This window comes from Megascapheus bottae, chromosome 14 (assembly GCF_031878675.1).
Source record: "Megascapheus bottae isolate mThoBot1 chromosome 14, mThoBot2.hap1, whole genome shotgun sequence".
Classification (NCBI taxonomy): Eukaryota; Metazoa; Chordata; class Mammalia; order Rodentia; family Geomyidae; genus Megascapheus; species Megascapheus bottae.
In genome coordinates this window covers 9273069-9291626 of record NC_143522.1, presented here as the reverse complement: position 1 = coordinate 9291626, position 18558 = coordinate 9273069, and the positions used below count along the sequence as shown (strand labels likewise).

General features: G+C 42.2%; 1 protein-coding gene across 1 annotated transcript; it reads left to right on the top strand.

The window, feature by feature from the left end:
• The first annotated feature begins 5920 nt into the window (after positions 1-5920).
• LOC150054632 (disintegrin and metalloproteinase domain-containing protein 20-like) lies at positions 5921-8587 on the top strand. The gene has a single exon (XM_090344389.1). The coding sequence runs from the start codon at positions 6054-6056 to the stop codon at positions 8259-8261; it is 2208 nt and encodes a 735-aa protein (XP_090200515.1). The 5' UTR covers positions 5921-6053; the 3' UTR covers positions 8262-8587.
• Positions 8588-18558: the final 9971 nt, after the last annotated feature.

Genomic DNA, 18558 nt, shown 5'->3' with positions numbered 1-18558 from the left:
GTCTTTACTATGATGTGTCTAGATGAGTTCCTTCTAGGGTCTTGCCTGTTTGGAGTCCTGAAACCTTCAATAATGTACTTTCCCTTTTGAGGTTGGGGAAGTTCTCTGCTATGCTTTTGGTGAATAAGGGTTGAATTCCTTTGTCCTGGAACTCGGCCCCCTCATCGACCCCTATGATACGAAGATTAGATTTCTTGTCTGCATCTGCCAGGTTCTGGAGTTGTCTCTGGTAGATTCTGACTCATCTTTCCAGGCTGATGATTCTCCGTTCCAGCTCTTGTGTTTTATCTTCCGTTCCTGATGTCCTATTCTCCATCTCAGGCAATCTACTTCTTAATGCCTCTATTTTTGCTTGAATTGTGGACGCTGAGCTGATCATGTCTGCTGAGAGGGTATTAAACTTTTCTTCTACTTCTCTTTTGAATTCGAAGAGCTCCTTGGTAATTTCCTGCTTTTGGTTTTGGAATTCTGCTTTAATTTCACTAGTCATATACAAAATCAGGTGTCATTTCTTGGGATGGTGACATCTTTCTTGTCCCTCACTCTTGTTTCCTCTTGGGATTTGTGTGGGACTTTATTTATATATGTCCTAATTCATCTTTGCACTTTCCAAGGCATCGAGGACTGTTGTTGTAGGTTCGCTCTGTGGTTAGTAGGTGGCGGTCTTTACTTGGCTTGGGACTGGTGGTTCTGGGAATCTGTGTATACCTGTGGTTCTCAGCCAAATTGGTTCCGCTGCTGACTAGGTTAGAGTTTGCAGCTTTTGCAGGTGTTTGGCCTGTTCTCAGAGGCTGTGTGCTGCTGCATGGCTAGCTCTCAGCCCAACCAGTGGCCCCACAGTGTGCCATAGGTTAGAGTTGCGCAGGTCGATCTCAGAGAGCTGAGCGGATGGTTGGTTTCCCTGCCCTGTTCCTGGGGGCGGGTCCTAGCTCAGGGCCTGGGATTTTGGGGTTCTTGAGTGCTCTCAGCTACACTAGCCTGACTGGATTCCGCCCCGTTCTCAGAGGCGGGGTCCAGCTGAGGATGTGAGCTCCAAGGGTGGAGCCGAGCCTTTCTGACTCTCAGAGGGCGAGCTTGGCCCCTGCTGGTCTTCCCTTCAGTTCCCTTTACTTGGCTTGGGACTGGTGGTTCTCGGAATCTGGGGATTTGTGAATAGCTGTGGTTCTCAGCCAAATTGGTTCCACTGCTGACTAGCTCAGAGTTTGTAGCTTTTGCAGGTGTTCGGCCTGTTCTCAGAGGCTGTGGGCTGCTGCATGGGACACCTCTGCCCCCTTTGTTGGGGTGCTGGGTCTTAGCACCTGCCTGCCTGTCAGTCTCCAGTCAATGGCCTGGGGAATGGGGCTGTTGGGGGAAGGGATAGGATTCTGAACTCCTTGCCCCCCTTCACTTGCCTGTATTTCTTGGGCGGGGTGGAGGGGTCTAGGTTAAGTTCTGTAGCTCGCCAGCAGCTGTGCTTTCCCGACCGGTTTTGGGGAACCCACTGGACTACTTACTCCTCGGAATTTCGCTGTGAGCTGCTCTGTGCTGTCGGAGGGTCGTTCCCTTCCCCTCTGGTCTCCGCCCCAGCCTGTGCTCTCCCCGCTGGTCTGTGCAAGTTTCTGGGTCTGGGTTCCACTGCCTGCTGGGGTAGATGGAGGTCGGGGCTTCCCGGTCTGGCACTCTCCGCATCGACTTTCTCGGCTTGGAGGGGCGAGGGAGGGGTCCTCATGTTTCAGATTCTTTGAGAAGGTTGGATATAAGCTTTATCTGGATTTGTTTTCGGGTTAGAGTATTTCTCTGTTGCTTCTTGAATTTGTGGTTGTGGATTTCTTAAGGTAGTTGGCTCGTGGGAACCCCTGATTCTCTCTTTTTGTGGGAGAGAGCTAGGCTGTGTCCCCATTGTCTTGGTGCCATCTTCCAACTCAAGTACTATGTTTGGAACTCAAAGCCTATGGCTTTGATACACCGACACTCTACAACTTAGCCATATCTCTTCTTTGTATTATACTTTTGTGTTACAGCCATCTAGAAAGACAATAATTTTTTTTATAATTTCCAGGATGGTATTTAACAACTAGAAATGATTTGTCCACTCTGGACTTAGTCAAATTTGATGACTACATGAAAAGAAAAGTCAGTTAAATGTTGACTATTTGTTAGGTGCTGCCTCATTGTTATTACTGTATTGTGCAACATCTAGAATTTTGCATGCACAATTTCGTTGATAAAATTTTACTAGATCATCACATAGTGAACAATGGCCTGTAATATAACACTTTTTAATGGTTGGGGTGTTTAATATCATAGGATTTCATGAACAGAATCTCAGAATCTCTCTGCATATCTTGGCAATAAATTACTGTAAGACATTCACAGTGGAAACATGAAAGTGAAAGGAAAAAGGAAGCATCACTATGGAAGGGGCACAGAGGAAAGTCTCATAGGTGATAAATTTTGTATTCTTTGAGATGAGATTTAGGTTTCATAGTGTAACCCCATCTGTGGTAAAGAATTTGATAAAAGGATCTCATTCTCCAGACAGCAATGGGCAAATAATTTATGTGTCAATCTGAAAACTAAAGCAAGAAGGACTGGGGGATTGTCTCAATGGAGATAGTATTTTTTTTGCCAGTCCTGGGCTTGAGCTCAGGGCCTGAGCACTCTCCTTGGACTTTCTCAAGGCTAAAGCTCTACCACTTGAGCCTCAGCACTATTTCCGGCTTTTCTCTATGTATGTGGTACCGAGGAATCGATCCCGGGTCTTCGTGCATGCTACGTGAGCACTCTAGCCTTAGGCCACACTCCCAGCCCTGGAAATAGTATTTTTATAGCAATTGTAAGCTCCTAAGTTCAATCTACATTCCAGAATGAAAGCACTATATTTATTTTTAACTATTAAAGATCCTTGGCCAAATCTCTTTTTTAAAGTAAGGGTGATTTGCTGGGGTAGCCAGCAAATCCAAGAGAAGTGTTTCAAGAACATGGAATCAGGGGGTTTGCCATCTACTGCCCCTTTTCCTGTATTGGTGATCTCAGTTGCCCACCACTTCTTATCCAAGAGATGGTTGAATATTCATATTTTGTGTTGTTTTCGGTTATTTTTCCTTTTTCAAATAAAGAAGGGTTTCTTTGTTTCCTTATCTTTGGAGTTCTTTTCTTCCCTTTCCTTCCTTTCTTCTTTCCTTCTCTCCTTCCTTCCTTCCTTCCTGCCTTCCTTCCTTGCTTGCTTCCTTCCTTCTTTCCGTCCTTCCTTCCAGGCCTAGGAGCTGCCCCCGAGCCCTTTAGCTCAAGACTCCCATCCTACCTCTTTGAGCCTCAGCACCACTTCCAGTTTTCTAGTACTGAAGGAGATAACAGTCTCACAGTCTTTAGTTCCGATGTTGGCTTTAAAACAGATACTCAGATCTCAGCCTCTTCAGTGGGATTACAGGCATGAGCCACTTCATCTGGCTTTTCCTTTCCTTTTCTTTTCTTATCCTTCCTTCCTTCTTTCCTTCCTTCCTTCCTTCCTTCCTTCCTTCCTTCCTTCCTTCCTTCTTTTCTTTCTTTCTTTCTTTCTTTCTTTCTTTCTTTCTTTCTTTCTTTTTCTTTACTTTTTTTTTTTGCCAGTTGGGGGGCAGGAACTCAGGGCCTGGGCACTGTCCTTAGACTTTTCTCAAGTCTAGAGCTTTACCGTTGAGCCACCATACCACTTCCGGCTTTTTCTGTATATGTGGTACTAAGGAAATGAACCTTTGTCTAAATGCAGGGTAGGCAAGCATTTTACCACTAGGCCAAACTACCGGCCCTGTGTTTTGTTGTTGTTGATGTTTGTTTTTATTTATTTATTTTTAATGAATGAGTAAGGAAAGTAATGGGCACATTCCCTGCCAGGATGCATGCTGAACACAGAACTTCTCTACGTCCACAACTATTGGTATATGTATTTAAGAAAACATTGAGAGGATTCCATAGAATTATTAAAACAAGTCATGCCAATGCCTTCCTCTGATGAGAGAGAGAATTTCCGGTCAAGGCCCTTAAGCTGCATGAATTTTGAAATTCCTTTCTGAAGACACTTCTTTTTGTCTTTGGTGTTTGCTGATTGCTAACTGGTGAGAACAGATGTTTCTCACCATACTTTTTGGGGGATGTCTAATTCTTTTACAATTTTTGCTCTTTGAAAAATTAATTAAACATGAAGTATTTTACAGAGCACTCACTTAGAATCCTCCCTTTTTCATGGTACACAGTGCTATGCTAGCTGTTGTAGAAGATGGAGTTAAGGATCTCCGGGTGGTCTACTTGTCTTGGATGGGGGGACATAATAAGGAAAGAGAGTAAATAAAGGAAAAAAAGAAAGGAAAACTAGAGGGTAATATAAATTGATATGAGAATTACCTATAGTTTGTGATATCTACAGGGTTGACCATTAAATGGGGCATAATCAATAGTTAGACAAAACACGTACAGCTCAATGATGTTGGACACATTAACATAGAATTACCCTACTCTTGAGTCTCTTCTGTTTTGGCTTTAGTTTTTTTCTTATGGACATTACAACCACTTATTGAGGTAATTTGGTAAATACTCATCTTCCACTTTCAGCAATTACCAGCGTGTGAACAATGTTCTCTTTCGCTGAAAAACAAGAAAAAAACTGTGACTCTCCATCTCTCATTTCCTGAAAGGACATTTAAACCACTATCTTTACTCATCTCTTCATTTTTGTCCCTCCATTCTTTTTCTCCTCCAATACCCTTAGTCCTATGACTGGCCCCACCCTTCTCTTTATTTCATTTCCAGCACCTCAGCTATGATGGTCTTCCTCTGCCAGGACACAGCTGCATAAAGAACAGTGCTGCACTCAGTACCTCAGGGGGAGGAGGCTGAGCAGAAGGGCCTCATTTTCTCCCTGCTCTGGCTTGCAGTGCCTCTTGTTTCCTTCTGGCCTCTCCCAGGCCGGGGCCACTCAATACCTGAGTTCCCCTGAAGTGGTGATCCCTTTGAAAGTGACACCAGGAGCAGAGGTGCAGAGACTCCAGGATGGTTCTCGTACAGCCTGCAATTGGAGCACCACAGGCACAATGTCCACATGAGGCCCAAGAAGCAATTGGTTTCCCCAGACCTCCCTGTGTTCACCTACACAGAACAGCATGCTCTCCATGAGGACCACCCCTTCATCCCTGGAGACTGTTACTACCATGGTTATGTGGAAGGAGCCCTGGAGTCTTTGGTAGTTTTCAGCATCCATTTTGGAGTCTTTCGGGGAGTGTTACAAATAAGTGGCCTCAATTATGAAATTGAACCCAACAGACACTCTACAGCATTCGAACACTTGGCTTATCGGTTATATGCTAATGAGACACTATTCTTTATCTATCACCTGTTAAAGGCTGGGTTCTGAAGATTCCAGTTGATGCAGTAAAGGTAGGAATAAAGGTGCTGTGCACAATCACAGATGAGTTTGTAGCTAGGTATAACTTCCTAAGACAGGAATTGGATTTGTCTATCATAGGTCAGGTTGATCAAGAAAAGCAACCCTTGTTGTACAACCAAAGTTTCTTATCACTGCTGTATAGTATTGTATCAAGAGCCTCAAGCTTGGTTCCACTTCTATCAATACTATTTGTCCTGTAAACATTCCAGAAAGGAGCATCCACATGCCTATTGTTGTTTAAGATTTCTGTCTTAGATATCCAACCAATCCTTACTGAACCATAAAAGAATCTTTTTCTCACGTGGCTTTTGTAAAAGCAGTCCTACCTGATGTAAAACTGCCCTGAACCCACAGAAGTGTTTCCTCCCTGTGGCTTTCCTTCAGACCATGGCATATTGAGATTCAGTCTATGAATCCCAAGAGCTCCTTTCCCTCACCCCACGTTTTTCTTCCCTAGGGCAGCCCCACCCCCTCTACATACATCACTGAGGAACCCAGCATTGTTATGTAATAGGCTAACCCTCCCTTTACACCTCAGGAGCTGGTGAAAGCCTTCAGCCTCAGTCTGCACTGCTCCTGGCCAGCCTGATGGGAATCTTGATGTCTTAGGCATTACATCTGGCTGCATCTGCTTTGGCCCAGACCTCCCTTCCTCATGAGGTCTGCCTGGGCCCAGGGCCTCCTGCCTGCAGTTCTCTCGCTGCCTGTTCTCTGGACACTCCTGTCCCCTGTCTGCTGCTCCTATGGCCCACCCGGATGGCGCTTCACATCCTCTGAAATCGTCATTCCCAGGAAGGTGCCCCATAGAAAGGACGGAAGAAAGATGCCAGACCAGCTGTCCTACAGCATGCGCTTCCGGGGGCAAAGGCACGTGCTCCATATGAAGCTCAAGAAGGACTTGCTGCCCAGGCATTTGCCTGTTGTTACTGACAGTGACCAAGGAGGCACGCAGGAGGACTATCCCTTCATCCCTGGAGACTGTTACTACCACAGCTACCTGGAAGGGGTTCCTGGATCCCTGGCCACCCTGGACACCTGCCATGGAGGTCTGCGGGGAAGGATACAGGTGGATGACTTCACTTATGAAATCAAACCACTGGAGACCTCTTCCAGATTTGAGCATGTGGTTTCTATGCTCGTGGCAGAAGAGGAAGGAGAGGCCAGCAGAAGGTGTCACATTGGAGAGGGAGAAATGAAACCAGTCATTGAAGAATTTGAACCTGCTGAAAGCCCTAGAGCAGGCACTTATTATTTGTGGAGGAGACATCCAAAAGACGTGCGGCTGTTGTACATCGTTTCTAATTCCTACATCACCCACTTCAATAATCAGTCTCTTGTCTTTGAGCATGTAATGATTCTGAACAGCATTGCAGACACCATTTACAAACCAACTGGCTATAACATACGTGTGCGTTTTGTGTTACTCTGGGATGTTGAGGATGCTGTCTCTTTGAAAGAGCCAGATGCCTTTGATTTCTTAATAAAAGTTGGAACCTGGAGTTCTAGGCGGTGGACTCGCTGGGTTCCTCACAGCGCTATAGCGGTTATAGCAGGTGAGCTGGTTGGAGGAATGACTCATTTTTCTGTTGGTATAGGAATGTGCACCCCTGTGGGATCAGTTTTTCTCGTGAGTGCAGCAGCGTTTCATGTATTTTTGGCTTCCACTATGGTAGCACACACATTGGCTCATCTTTTTGGTGTTAACCACGACCCCCCACCTTGTATTTGTTTTCGAAGGACCCATTGCGTCATGACTCCTGTGCCTAATCTTCAAGATACATTTAGCAATTGCTCTTTTCCAATGTTTCAATCGTGGGTTTTCAGATGGGACACTTGCATGTATCCGCTGAATGTTCCCTATGCAACTCATCTTTATGTAGCCCCTCGTTGTGGAGACAAGATCATAAATCAACTGGAGGACTGTGACTGTGGTTCCTTTAAGGAATGTGCCAGTGATAAGTGTTGTGGGACCGACTGCATGTTCACAAATGGAACCAAGTGTAGCTCTGGAGACTGCTGCAAGGATTGCCAAATTGCTCCTCCTGGGACGATTTGCAGAGACATAGCAGGTGTTTGTGATCTGATGGAATACTGCGATGGAAAATCAGAGAAATGCCCAAATGATACGTATATCCAGGATGGAACTCCATGTTCCGCTCAAGCTGTTTGCGTGAGTGGAAACTGCAGTGACCGTGAAACACAGTGCCAAGCCCTTTTTGGGCAAAATGTAAAAGATGGTTCACCAGAATGCTATAAACAACTGAATGTGATTGGTGACCGATTTGGAAACTGTGGGATAAGGTCTCAATGGGGGGGGCCTATGATTTTGAAATGTGAGGAGCATAACTTCATGTGTGGCATGCTACACTGCAGGGATCTGTCTCATATTCCAGGAGGAGGCGAGCACACTACTTTCCACCAGCTGACTGTAATGTATGAGCGTGTTGAGCACCATTGCTTCGGCTATGATGCACACTATGGCGCAGAGCTGCCAGAAATGGGTATGGTAGTGGATGGCGCATCCTGTGGCCCAGGAAGATACTGTCGTAGGAAGAACTGCACTTATTTTCCGGATATTGACTTTGACTGTGATGTGAGAAGATGCAATTACAAAGGGGTGTGCAACAACCATCACAACTGTCACTGTATGCCTGGCTGGAAACCACCAACCTGTGAGGAGAAAGGAGAGGGAGGTAGTGAAGACAGTGGCCCGCCTTCTGGCAAGCAACAACGCCTTCGAACCTACATACATGTTGATTTTCACAGAATAATCCCTCTGATGTTAACTCGTTTAATTCTCTTCGTCCTTTCCATTTTTGCTGGTGGAATCCCAAATCTAAAAGAAGCTATAAGAAGAAGGTAAAGTTGAAGTTGAAAAACAGCCACATGTACCTGTTCCCAGGACCCACATTATGGTCTTAGGGACACATACTGTAACTTCGTGGGAGGAATAATCAGTCCATGGTTCCTGTAACAATGACATCATCTTTATTCTATCTGATGTATCATCTTGGAATAAAATCACTGTGAGAATAAAAATGGGCCTTGTTGACATGCACTCATCCTTCCCTCCCTTGTTCCTCTCTTCCTCCCTCCCTCTCTTCCTTCCTTCCTTCTGCTCCTCCCTTCTTCCCCTTGGTCCCTTCCTTCTGTGCTGGAGATCAAACCAGGCTCTTGTTCATCCCAGTCTTTACCACTGAGTTCTCCTCAAAATCCCCCCATTTTTAATACCTGTACAGCTTTTACATTCACTACTAGGTGAGCATGTGTTGTATATTTATTTATTTTTCTTATTTTGTAATTTATTGCAGAGGTCATGAACAGAGGGTTACAGTTTCATACCTTACCTTTTTCTATTCTGCCAGTCCTGGGGCTTGAACTCAGAGCCTGGGCACTGTCCCTGCACAAGTTTTGCTCAAGGCTCGTGGTCTACCACTGGAGCCACTGCACAACTCCTGGCCATTTCTGGGTATGTGGTACCAAGGAATCGAACCTAGGGCTTCATGCATGCTATGCTAGCACTCTACCACTAGGCTATGCTTCTGGCCCCATACATTTCTTTTTAAACATGGATTGGCTTGTGTGTATGTAAAGTGTGAGTATAATGAATGTCTTGCATTGCAATCCATTAATTTCCACTAGTTTTAATAGTGTCCTGTGTTTCAACTGAGGTGAACTAGAGTTTTTGTTATTTGTTCATTTTGTTGTGAGTATTAAAGTTGTGCATAAAAAGTAAAAGGGACCCTTTTTTTCTTTCTTTCTTTTTCTTTTTCTTTTTTTTGCCAGTACTCTTTTTCTTATTAAAGAATTTATTTGGTATCAATGTATGTGAATTAATGCACCTTCTATCTGGCAAATGTCCTGTAACCCTTTTATTAATTACAATAATATAAATATATAAATAAAAAAGAATTTATTAACATTGATTTTTACATCATATTTCAAATGACATGTTTAACAAACAAGTGTTCAAGAAGGGAATCTCTATATACAATCATTGGCACTTAGTTTTTAGAACATAATCAAAATTTTAGGCTAAGGGTGTGTGTATCATAGATACATATTAATTTATGAAATAAAACTATGTCTATAGAGTCATAGGTTTTTATGTCTATGTAGTTATGTTTACATTTCAAATACCATGTACATAGCATTGAGTATGCAAATATTAAGTCCTCGCTCTTGTACTGTTTGGATCTAATAGCCACATTTTAAGGATACTATGCACGTTTTGTTCTTTTGGTATAGACTTGTCTCACTCAACATGATTTGCTCTAGATTCTTCCACTTCCCTGCAAATGCCATTATTTTATCTTGTCTGTTGGCTATATAGAATCCCATTGTATATATATATATATTCCACATTTTCTGTAACCATTCATCTGCAGTAGCGCATCTGGATTGTTTCTATTGCCTGTCCACTGTGAATAGTGCAGAGATAAACCTAGCTGAGCAGGTGTCCTCATTATATCCTGGTTTATGATGTTCAGGATAGATGACCAGAGATGGTATGGCGGGATTGTAGGGAAGGTCAATTTTCAGTTCTTTAAGAAACTTCTACACTGCTTTCTAGAGTAGCTGAACTAGTTTACAATCCCACCAGCAGTGTAGTAGGGTTCCTTTTTCTCCACAACCCTGCCAGCAACTGTCATTGTCTGAGTTCAAAATCTTGGCCATTCTTATTGGGGTAATGTGATATCTTAAAGTTGTTTTTATTTGCATTTCCTTTATGACCATGGATGGTAAACATTTTCTCATATGCTTTTCTGCCATTTTAATCTCTTCTTTTGAGAAGTCCCTCTTTAGTTCCCTTGCCCTTTTAGTGAATGGTTTGTGGGGTTTGGGGAGATTAGTTTCTAGAGTTCCCTATAGATACTGGATATTAAGCATTTGTCAGATGTATTATTGGTAAATATCTTTTCCGATTTTGTTGGGTGTGTCTCTACTTTTGTGGCTATGCTCAAGAAGAACTTTCTGCCCAGGCATTTGCCTGTCGTTACTGACAACGACCAAGGAGGCACGCAGGAGGACTATCCCTTCATCCCTGGGGACTGTTACTACCACAGTTACCTGGAAGGGGTTCCTGGATCCCTGGCCACCCTGGACACCTGCCATGGAGGTCTGCGGGGAAGGATACAGGTGGATGACTTCACTTACGAAATCAAACCACTGGAGACCTCTTCCAGATTTGAGCATGTGGTTTCTATGCTCGTGGCAGAAGAGGAAGGAGAGGCCAGCAGAAGGTGTCACATTGGAGAGGGAGAAATGAAACCAGTCATTGAAGAATTTGAACCTGCTGAAAGCCCTAGAGCAGGCACCTATTATTTGTGGAGGAGACACCCAAAAAACGTGCGGCTGTTGTACATCGTTTCTAATTCTTACATCACCCACTTCAATAATCAGACTCTTGTCCTTGAGCTTGTAATGATTTTGAACAGCATTGCAGACGCCATTTACAAACCAACTGGTATAATGTACGTGTGTTTTTCATGTTACTCTGGCAAGAGGCGGTTTCTGTCTCTTTGAAAGATCTAGATGCCTTTGAGTCCTTATTAAAAGTTGGAAGGTGGAGTTCAAACAGGTGGTCTTGCTGGGCCCCTCTCAGCACTGTAACGGTTATAGCAGGAGAGCGGGTTGGAGGAATGACTTATTTTGCTGTTGGTATGTGTTGTGCACCCATGTAGGGTCAGTTTTCATATATTTTTGGCTTCCACTATTGTAGTGTTGTGCCCAGCGGAGGACTCCCCCCAAAGAAGACCACCGAGATAGACGTGTCTGAAATTCAAAAGCAAGGTTTATTGCGGGATACAAGCCAGGCAGGGAATTCGTCCGCAGACACTCGGCAGGGAGGCTAGTAGGAGTTGTTTATCAGGGTTTTCACAGCCTTTTTTAAAGGCGAAAATCACACCCCTGAGGTGGTCGAGTGAGATTAGGGTGCTTCCCAGGCTGGTGGAAACTGATGGAAAGTTTTCTCGCCAGCTGGGTCCCATTCAACGGTTAGAGTGTAGTTTTGTGGTTTAGACACCTGTGGGAACAATGTCTGACTAGGGTTCAGAAGTTTTTTGCAGCCTCAGGGTTTACTGAAGGGGTTGGTTGTGGGGAGTCTCTACAATCCCCCTGCTGTTTTTCTATAGGAGCCAACCCTGGCTCCTATTTTACTAACTCTATGAAATAGACATGAGAGAGGTGAACCAGGGGGATTTGCTATACCAGGCTTCAAACCAACTTTGTTGAGTTCATGTCACCGCTTATGTAGACCTTCCCTAACTTTAGCCATTGTCTGTTTGACTACCCCTTAGTAATCTACATAAAAACAGCACTCCTCACTGAGGGCGGCACAGAGGCCCTTCTGCTGTAGAAATAATAAATCTAGGCCTCTCCTGTTCTGCAGAACTACTTCAGCCAGAGAAGTAATCCAATGTCCCTTGACAGGAGGGCTCCACCATTTGTGCCCGGTGGACTCACATCCCCAGCTAGCACAGTATGCATCTCCCGCTCTTCACACTTTTGCTGACTTGAGGATCGGGAGTGGGCTGGGCAGATATAGAAGCGGTGAGCTCGGGTCCTATCCCAGGGATTCCAAAGTTCTCCTGCCAGGTCTGGTTCCAAGGGAAATGTGGATTGCCATTAACTAGCTCTCCTTGAGTGGGCATTACTCCTTGAAAGACAATTCTTTCCAGATCCTCCCTTATCCATAAAGTATTCTTCTGTTTTTCTCAATTCCTTTCCAAAGGTTTTCTTTACTAACCGTTTTCTCTCTTCTTTACTTGACTATAGCCCTCATTCACATTTAGTACCCCTCATGTCTAAGCTGTTCAGCACTGGATGGAAAAGTACCTTCACCTATCCAGAGTCACCATAATGGCTGCAAAAACCTAGGCGACTTTGAACTTAGCCCAGACAGAATGTCCTATCACCAAGGGTTTAGTTCCAGTCTTCTCAGGATGCAGCTGTGGGGTGGTGGTGGAATCAGGCAGGACAGGATTTGTAGCAGAAGCCTCATCTCTCAGCAGCTCCAATGGAATGTCACACCTCCTGCTGGGTCGCCTGCAAATTTCTCCACAGACTGGTTAGAGAAGCTTACCCTAATGCCTGACTTTGGTGAAGTCTCCCATTAATTTCGTCGTTGCTTTTCCTAGCATACTCATTTTTGCAGGCTGGCACCCCATTGGTTTTTAGGAAAGTATAGGGCTGAGATTCCAAAGTAAGGCCAGGTGACAACTTTTAGTAACCAGATTTCCATTAAACGAGGCTAGGATTCTCTAGACAGGTATAGAAGACTTGAACCTGTAGCCATTCCACACAAGTGCAGTCTCCACTCTTGCACATCTGTTACTACTCTTTTCCATATCTCTAATTTATGCTGTCTCACTTTCCAAAAATGACTCTGGTCCCTTCATCTAAGGGGGTTGATGGGCGAAGATTCATCTTTTTTTTTAATTTTTATTTTTACTGTAATTAAAAAAAAGGGTTACATGATATTTGCCAGACAGAAGGTGCATTAATTCACATACATTGATACCCTTTCACATGTCTTGGTAACCATTACCCTCCTCCCCATCCCCCCCCACATCTTGGTTTTCCCCCCTTCCCTATCAAATTTCAAATAACCAAATACAAATGGATTCAATATATCAGATACCAAAGTAAGATACTGTAACAATATGAGATACCCAAGGGACAGCAAAGGAGATGAGAGATAACATAGTACATTAAGGACAACAATCGTTCGTTATATGGCTTTTGTTTCAATATCCTGGAGGTCCTTTCAATTAGCTTCATACTATATGGCCTTATGTATCAAGATTTTGCTCTATTGCAGATCTCTGCTAGTAGAGCCCAAGCTTTCTACTGATTATGACAAATGAGGGAAACCATTGAGCCTAAGTTCCTTTGAGTCTGGCTTACTTCACTTAATATGATCTTTTCTAAGTCTTTCCATTTCCTAACAAATGGGGCCATGTTGTTTTTTTCTGATAGCAGCATAGAATTCCATTGTACACAAATACCAAAGTCTCTCTTTAGTACCCTTGCCCATTTAGTGAATGGTTTATTGGGTTTTCGGGGGATTGGTTTCTTGAGTTCCCTGTAGATACTGGATATCAAGCATTTGTCAGATATATTGTTGGTGAATAGCTTTTCCCAGTTGGTTGGCTGTCTCTGTACTTTTGCAACTATGTTTTTATCTGTACAGAAACTTTTTATTTTTAGGTAGTCCCATTTATCAAGTCTCTAATCTGTTGTGACCCTGGGATTCTGTTGAGGAATCTGTTGCCTGTGCCTATGAGTTCCAGTGTCTCTCCTACATTATCATGTAGCAATTTCATGGTTTCTGGTCTGACGTTGAGGTCTTTGATCCATTTTGAGTTAATGCTTGTGCATAGCGAAAGGCTAGGGTCAATTTTTAGTTTTCTGCATGTGGCTGCCCAGTTTTGCCAGCACCAATAATTGAATAAACTGTGTTTGTTCCATTGTATATCTTTGGCTCCTTTGTCAAATATAAGTTGCCTATAGGTATATGGTTCTATTTCTGGGTCTTCTATTCTGTTCCACTGATCTTCTGGTATGTTTTTGTGCCAGTACCAAGCAGTTTTTGTTACTATGGCTCTGTAGTAGAGTTTGAAGTCTGGTATTGTAATACCACCAGCATTGCTCTTTTTGCCTAGAATTGTTTTGGCTATTCTAGGTCTTGTCTTTTCCATATGAATCTTTGGATTATATCTTCATTTTCCATAAAGAATGTCTTTGGGATTTTGAGGGCGATTGCATTGAATTTGTATATCAGTTTTGGCAGTACAGCCATTTTCACTATGTTGATTCTCCCTAGCCATGAGCATGGGATGTCTTTCCATTTCCTAGTGTCCTTTTTAATTGCTTTCATTAGGCTTTTATAATTTTCATTGAATAATTCCTTTACTTCTTTGGTTAAGTATATTCCTAAGTATTTTATTCTTTTGGGGGCTATTGAGAATGGGATCATTTTCTTGATTTGGCCTTCTGTTTGTGTATTATTGGTGTACAAGAAGGCTACTCACTTCTGAAGGTTGATTTTGTATCCTGCCACTTTGCTAAAGTGGTTTATTAATTCTAGTAGTTTGGGAGTGGAGTTTGTTGGGTCACTCAAGTAGAGGATCATGTCGTCTGCGAATAGGGATAGTTTAATTTCTTCTTTCCCTATGTGGATCCCTTTGATGTCCTTTTCTTGTCTTATTGCTCTGGCTAAGGGTTCCAGCACTATATTGAAGAGAATTGGAGAGAGTGGGCATCCCTGACTAGTTCCTGATTTTAAGGTAAATGGTTCCAGTCTTTCACCATTTAGTATAATACTGGCTGTAGGTTTTTCATATATGGCTTTCACTATTTTGAGGAATGTACTTCTTATTCCTATTTTTTCTAGTGCTTTCAACATGAATGGATGTTGTATTTTGTCAAATGCCTTCTCCGCGTCCAGAGAAATTATCATATGATTCTTATCCTGAGCTCTATTGATATGATGTATGACATTGATTGATTTGGGAATGTTAAACCAGCCTTGCATTTGTGGGATGAAGCCCACTTGATCATAGTGTACAATTTTTAAAAATTTTTTCTGGATTCTCTTTGCTAATATTTTATTGAGGAGTTTTGCATCTGTGTTCATTAGAGAGATAGGTCTGTAGTTTTCTTTTTTTGTTGGGTCTTTCCCTGGTTTGGGGATGAGATTATTATTAGCTTCGTAAAATGAGTTTGGTATTGCTCCTTCTGTTTCTATTTCTCGGAAGAGTTTCAAGAGTGTAGGTGTTATTTCATCTTTAAATGTCTTGTAGAATTCCTCAGTGAAACCATCTGGACCTGGGCTTTTTTTGGTTGGCATTTGCCTGATTGCTTCTACAATTTCATTGTAAGAAATTGGTCTGTTCAATTTGTTTACCTCATTGTTGTTCAGTGTGGGTAGCCTATATTTATTTAAGAAATCATCCATTTCTACTAGATTTTCTTGTTTCTTTGAATATAGGCCCTGGTAGTAACTATTCATTATAGACTGGATTTCTTGGGAATCAGTTGTGATTGTTCCCGTGGGGTCTCTAATCTTGTTTATTTGAGTCTTCCCTTTCCTTTTTTTGATTAATCTTGCCAAGGGTCTGTCAATTTTGTTGACTCTTTCAAAGAACCAACTTTTTGATTTATCAATTTTTTTTGTATAATAGATCTTATTTCAATCTCTGAAATTTCTGATTTTATTTTTGTTATTTCTGTCATTCTAGCTGTTTTAGAATTAACTTTTTCTTGCTCCTCTAGGTGTTTCAGTTCTTTTTTAAGGTTATTTACGTGCTCTTCTTCTGTCTTTTTAATATGCGCTCGTAGTGTGATAAATTTGCCTCTTAGAACTGCCTTTGCTGTGTCCCGTAACTTCCTTTGTGATGTTTCTTGATTGTCATTACATTCAAGGAAGTTTTTTATTTCATTTCTGATCTGATCTGTTACCCAGGGGTTATTCAGAAGTGTGTTGTTCAGTTTCCATGTGATTGAATGTTTTTTTGACTTTGACTGCATTGTTCAGAATTAGTCTGACTCCACTGTGATCTGATAGGATGCGTGGGATTATATCAGACCTCTTGTATCTGCTTAAGTTTTCTGTATGAACTATTATATGATCTATTTTGGAGTGTGTTCCATGCGCTGCTGAAAAAAATGTAAAAAGGTTCACCGTTGGGTGGAAGACTCTGTGTATATCTGTTAAGCCCAGCTGGGCTATGGTGTCATTTAAGTCGATGGTGTCTTTGCTTAACTTTTGTTGAGTTGACCTGTCATTTGTTGAGAGTGTAGTATTGAGGTCACCGACAATGATTGTGTTTGAGTCTATCTTGTTCTGTAGTCCTAAAAGAGTTTGTTTGACGAATTTGGGTGCTCCCGTGTTGGGGGAGTAGATGTTTATAACTGTAATATTATGGGCATGGATTGTACCCTTTAGTAATATAGAATGGCTGTCTCTATCTTTTTTTTATTGTAATTAGTAAAAGGGTTACATGATATTTGCCAGATAGAAGGTGCATTAATTCACATACATTGATACCCTTTCACATGTCTTGGTACCCATTTCCCTCCCCCCCACACCCCCCACCCGTCTTGGTTTTCCCCCCTTCCCTATCAAATTTCAAATATCCAAATATAAATAAATTCAATATATCAGATAACAAAGTGAAATACTATACCAATATGAGATAACCAAGGGAGAGCAAAGGAGATGAGAGACAACATAGTTCATTAAGGACAACAATCATTCATTATATGGCTTTTGTTTCACTATCCTGGAGGTCCTTTCAATTAGCTTCACATTATATGTCCTTATGTATCTAGATTTTGCTCTATTGCAAATCTCTGCTAGTAGAGCCCAAGGTGTCTACTGATTATGACGAATGAGGGAAACCATTGAGCCTAAGTTCCTTTGAGTTTGGCTGACTTCACTTAATATGATTTTTTCTAAGTCTTTCCATTTCCTAACAAATGGGGCGATGTCATTCTTTCTGACAGCAGCATAGAATTCCATTGTGTACAAATACCACAACTTGTTGATCCACTCATCAACTGAGGGACATCTAGGTTGGTTTTATATCTTTGCTATGGTGAATAGTGCTGCAATGAACATTGTTGTGCTAGTGGGTTTAGTATGTCCTTGTTTCTGGGTGGTTGGGTAAATGCCAAGTAGTGGAATTGCTGGGTCATAGGGGAGTTCTATGTTTAGCCTTTTGAGGCACTGCCACACTGCTTTCCATAGTGGTTGAACGAGTTTGCACTCCCACCAACAGTGTAGTAGTGATCCCTCCTGGCCACATCCCCTCCAGCATCTGTTGTCATTCGTTTTCCTGATCCTGGCCATTCTAGCTCTCAGACCACAAAGGCATCAAACTGGAACTGAACACACATCTCCACCAACGAAAACCCTGTAACTCATGGAGACTGAACAACACATTGTTGAATCACCAATGGGTCATCAAAGAGATCAGAACAGAAATCCAACAGTTTATGAAATTTAACAGTAAGGAGCACACAAAATACCAACTCCTTTGGGACACAGCAAAGGCAGTACTCACAGGAAAATTTATAGCGCTGAGTGCCTACAACAACAAGTTGGAAAAATTGCAAACCAACAAGTTAATGTCTCACCTTAAGCTCCTGGAAAAACAGCAACAAACCAACCCTAATCCCAGTAGAAGAAAGCAAATTATTAAAATCAAAGCAGAATTAAATGATTTGGAATCCAAAAAAACTATAGAAAGAATCAACAAAACAAGGAGTTGGTTCTTTGAAAGAATTAACAAAATTGACAAGCCCTTAGCAAATCTTACCAAAAAAAGAAGAGAGCATATCGAAATAAACAAAATCGCAGATGAAAATGGTAATATCACGACAGAAATTACCAAGATCCAGAATATCATGAGGGAATACTTCTCAAACCTTTATGCCAACAAATTTGAGAATCTAGATGAAATGGATGAATTCCTAGCCAATATTAACATACCCACACTGAACCAAGAAGAACTAAGCCAACTCAACAGGCCTATTTCAAGCTCTGAAATAGAAATGGCAAATAGAGAACTTCCACCTAAGAAAAGCCCAGGGCCAGATGGATTCACAGCTGAATTCTATAGGGTCTTCAAAGCAGAGCTCACACCAATACTCCTCAAGCTCTTCAACGAAATTGAAAATGAAGGTTCCTTACCAAACTATTCTATGAAGCTAGTATAACCCTCATCCCCAAACCAGACAGAGATTCATCAAAGAAAGAGAACTATAGACCTATATCTTTGATGAACATCGATGCAAAACTTTTCAACAAAATACTGGCCAACCGTCTACAAAAACTCATCAAAAAAATTATACACTATGATCAAACTGGATTCATCACAGGGAAGCAAAGCTGTCTCTATCTTTATGTACTGATTTTACTGAGAAGTTAATTTTGTTGGAGATTAAGATTGCTACTCCTGCTTTTTTGCATGGTGCATTGGAGTAGAAAATTCGTTTTCATCCTTTCAGTTGGAATTGTTTTCTGTCTTTGGCAGTGAGGTGTGTCTCTTGGAGGCAACATATGGATGGGTGGTGCTTCTTAATCCAGTCTGCTGCTCTGTGTCTTTTGATTGGATTGTTCAGCCCGTTCACATTTAGGGAGATTATGGAGA

Excerpts from the sequence above, each read along its gene's own strand:
- LOC150054632 (XM_090344389.1), top strand. The coding sequence starts at position 6,054 with ATGAGGTCTGCCTGGGCCCAGGGCCTCCTGCCTGCAGTTCTCTCGCTG.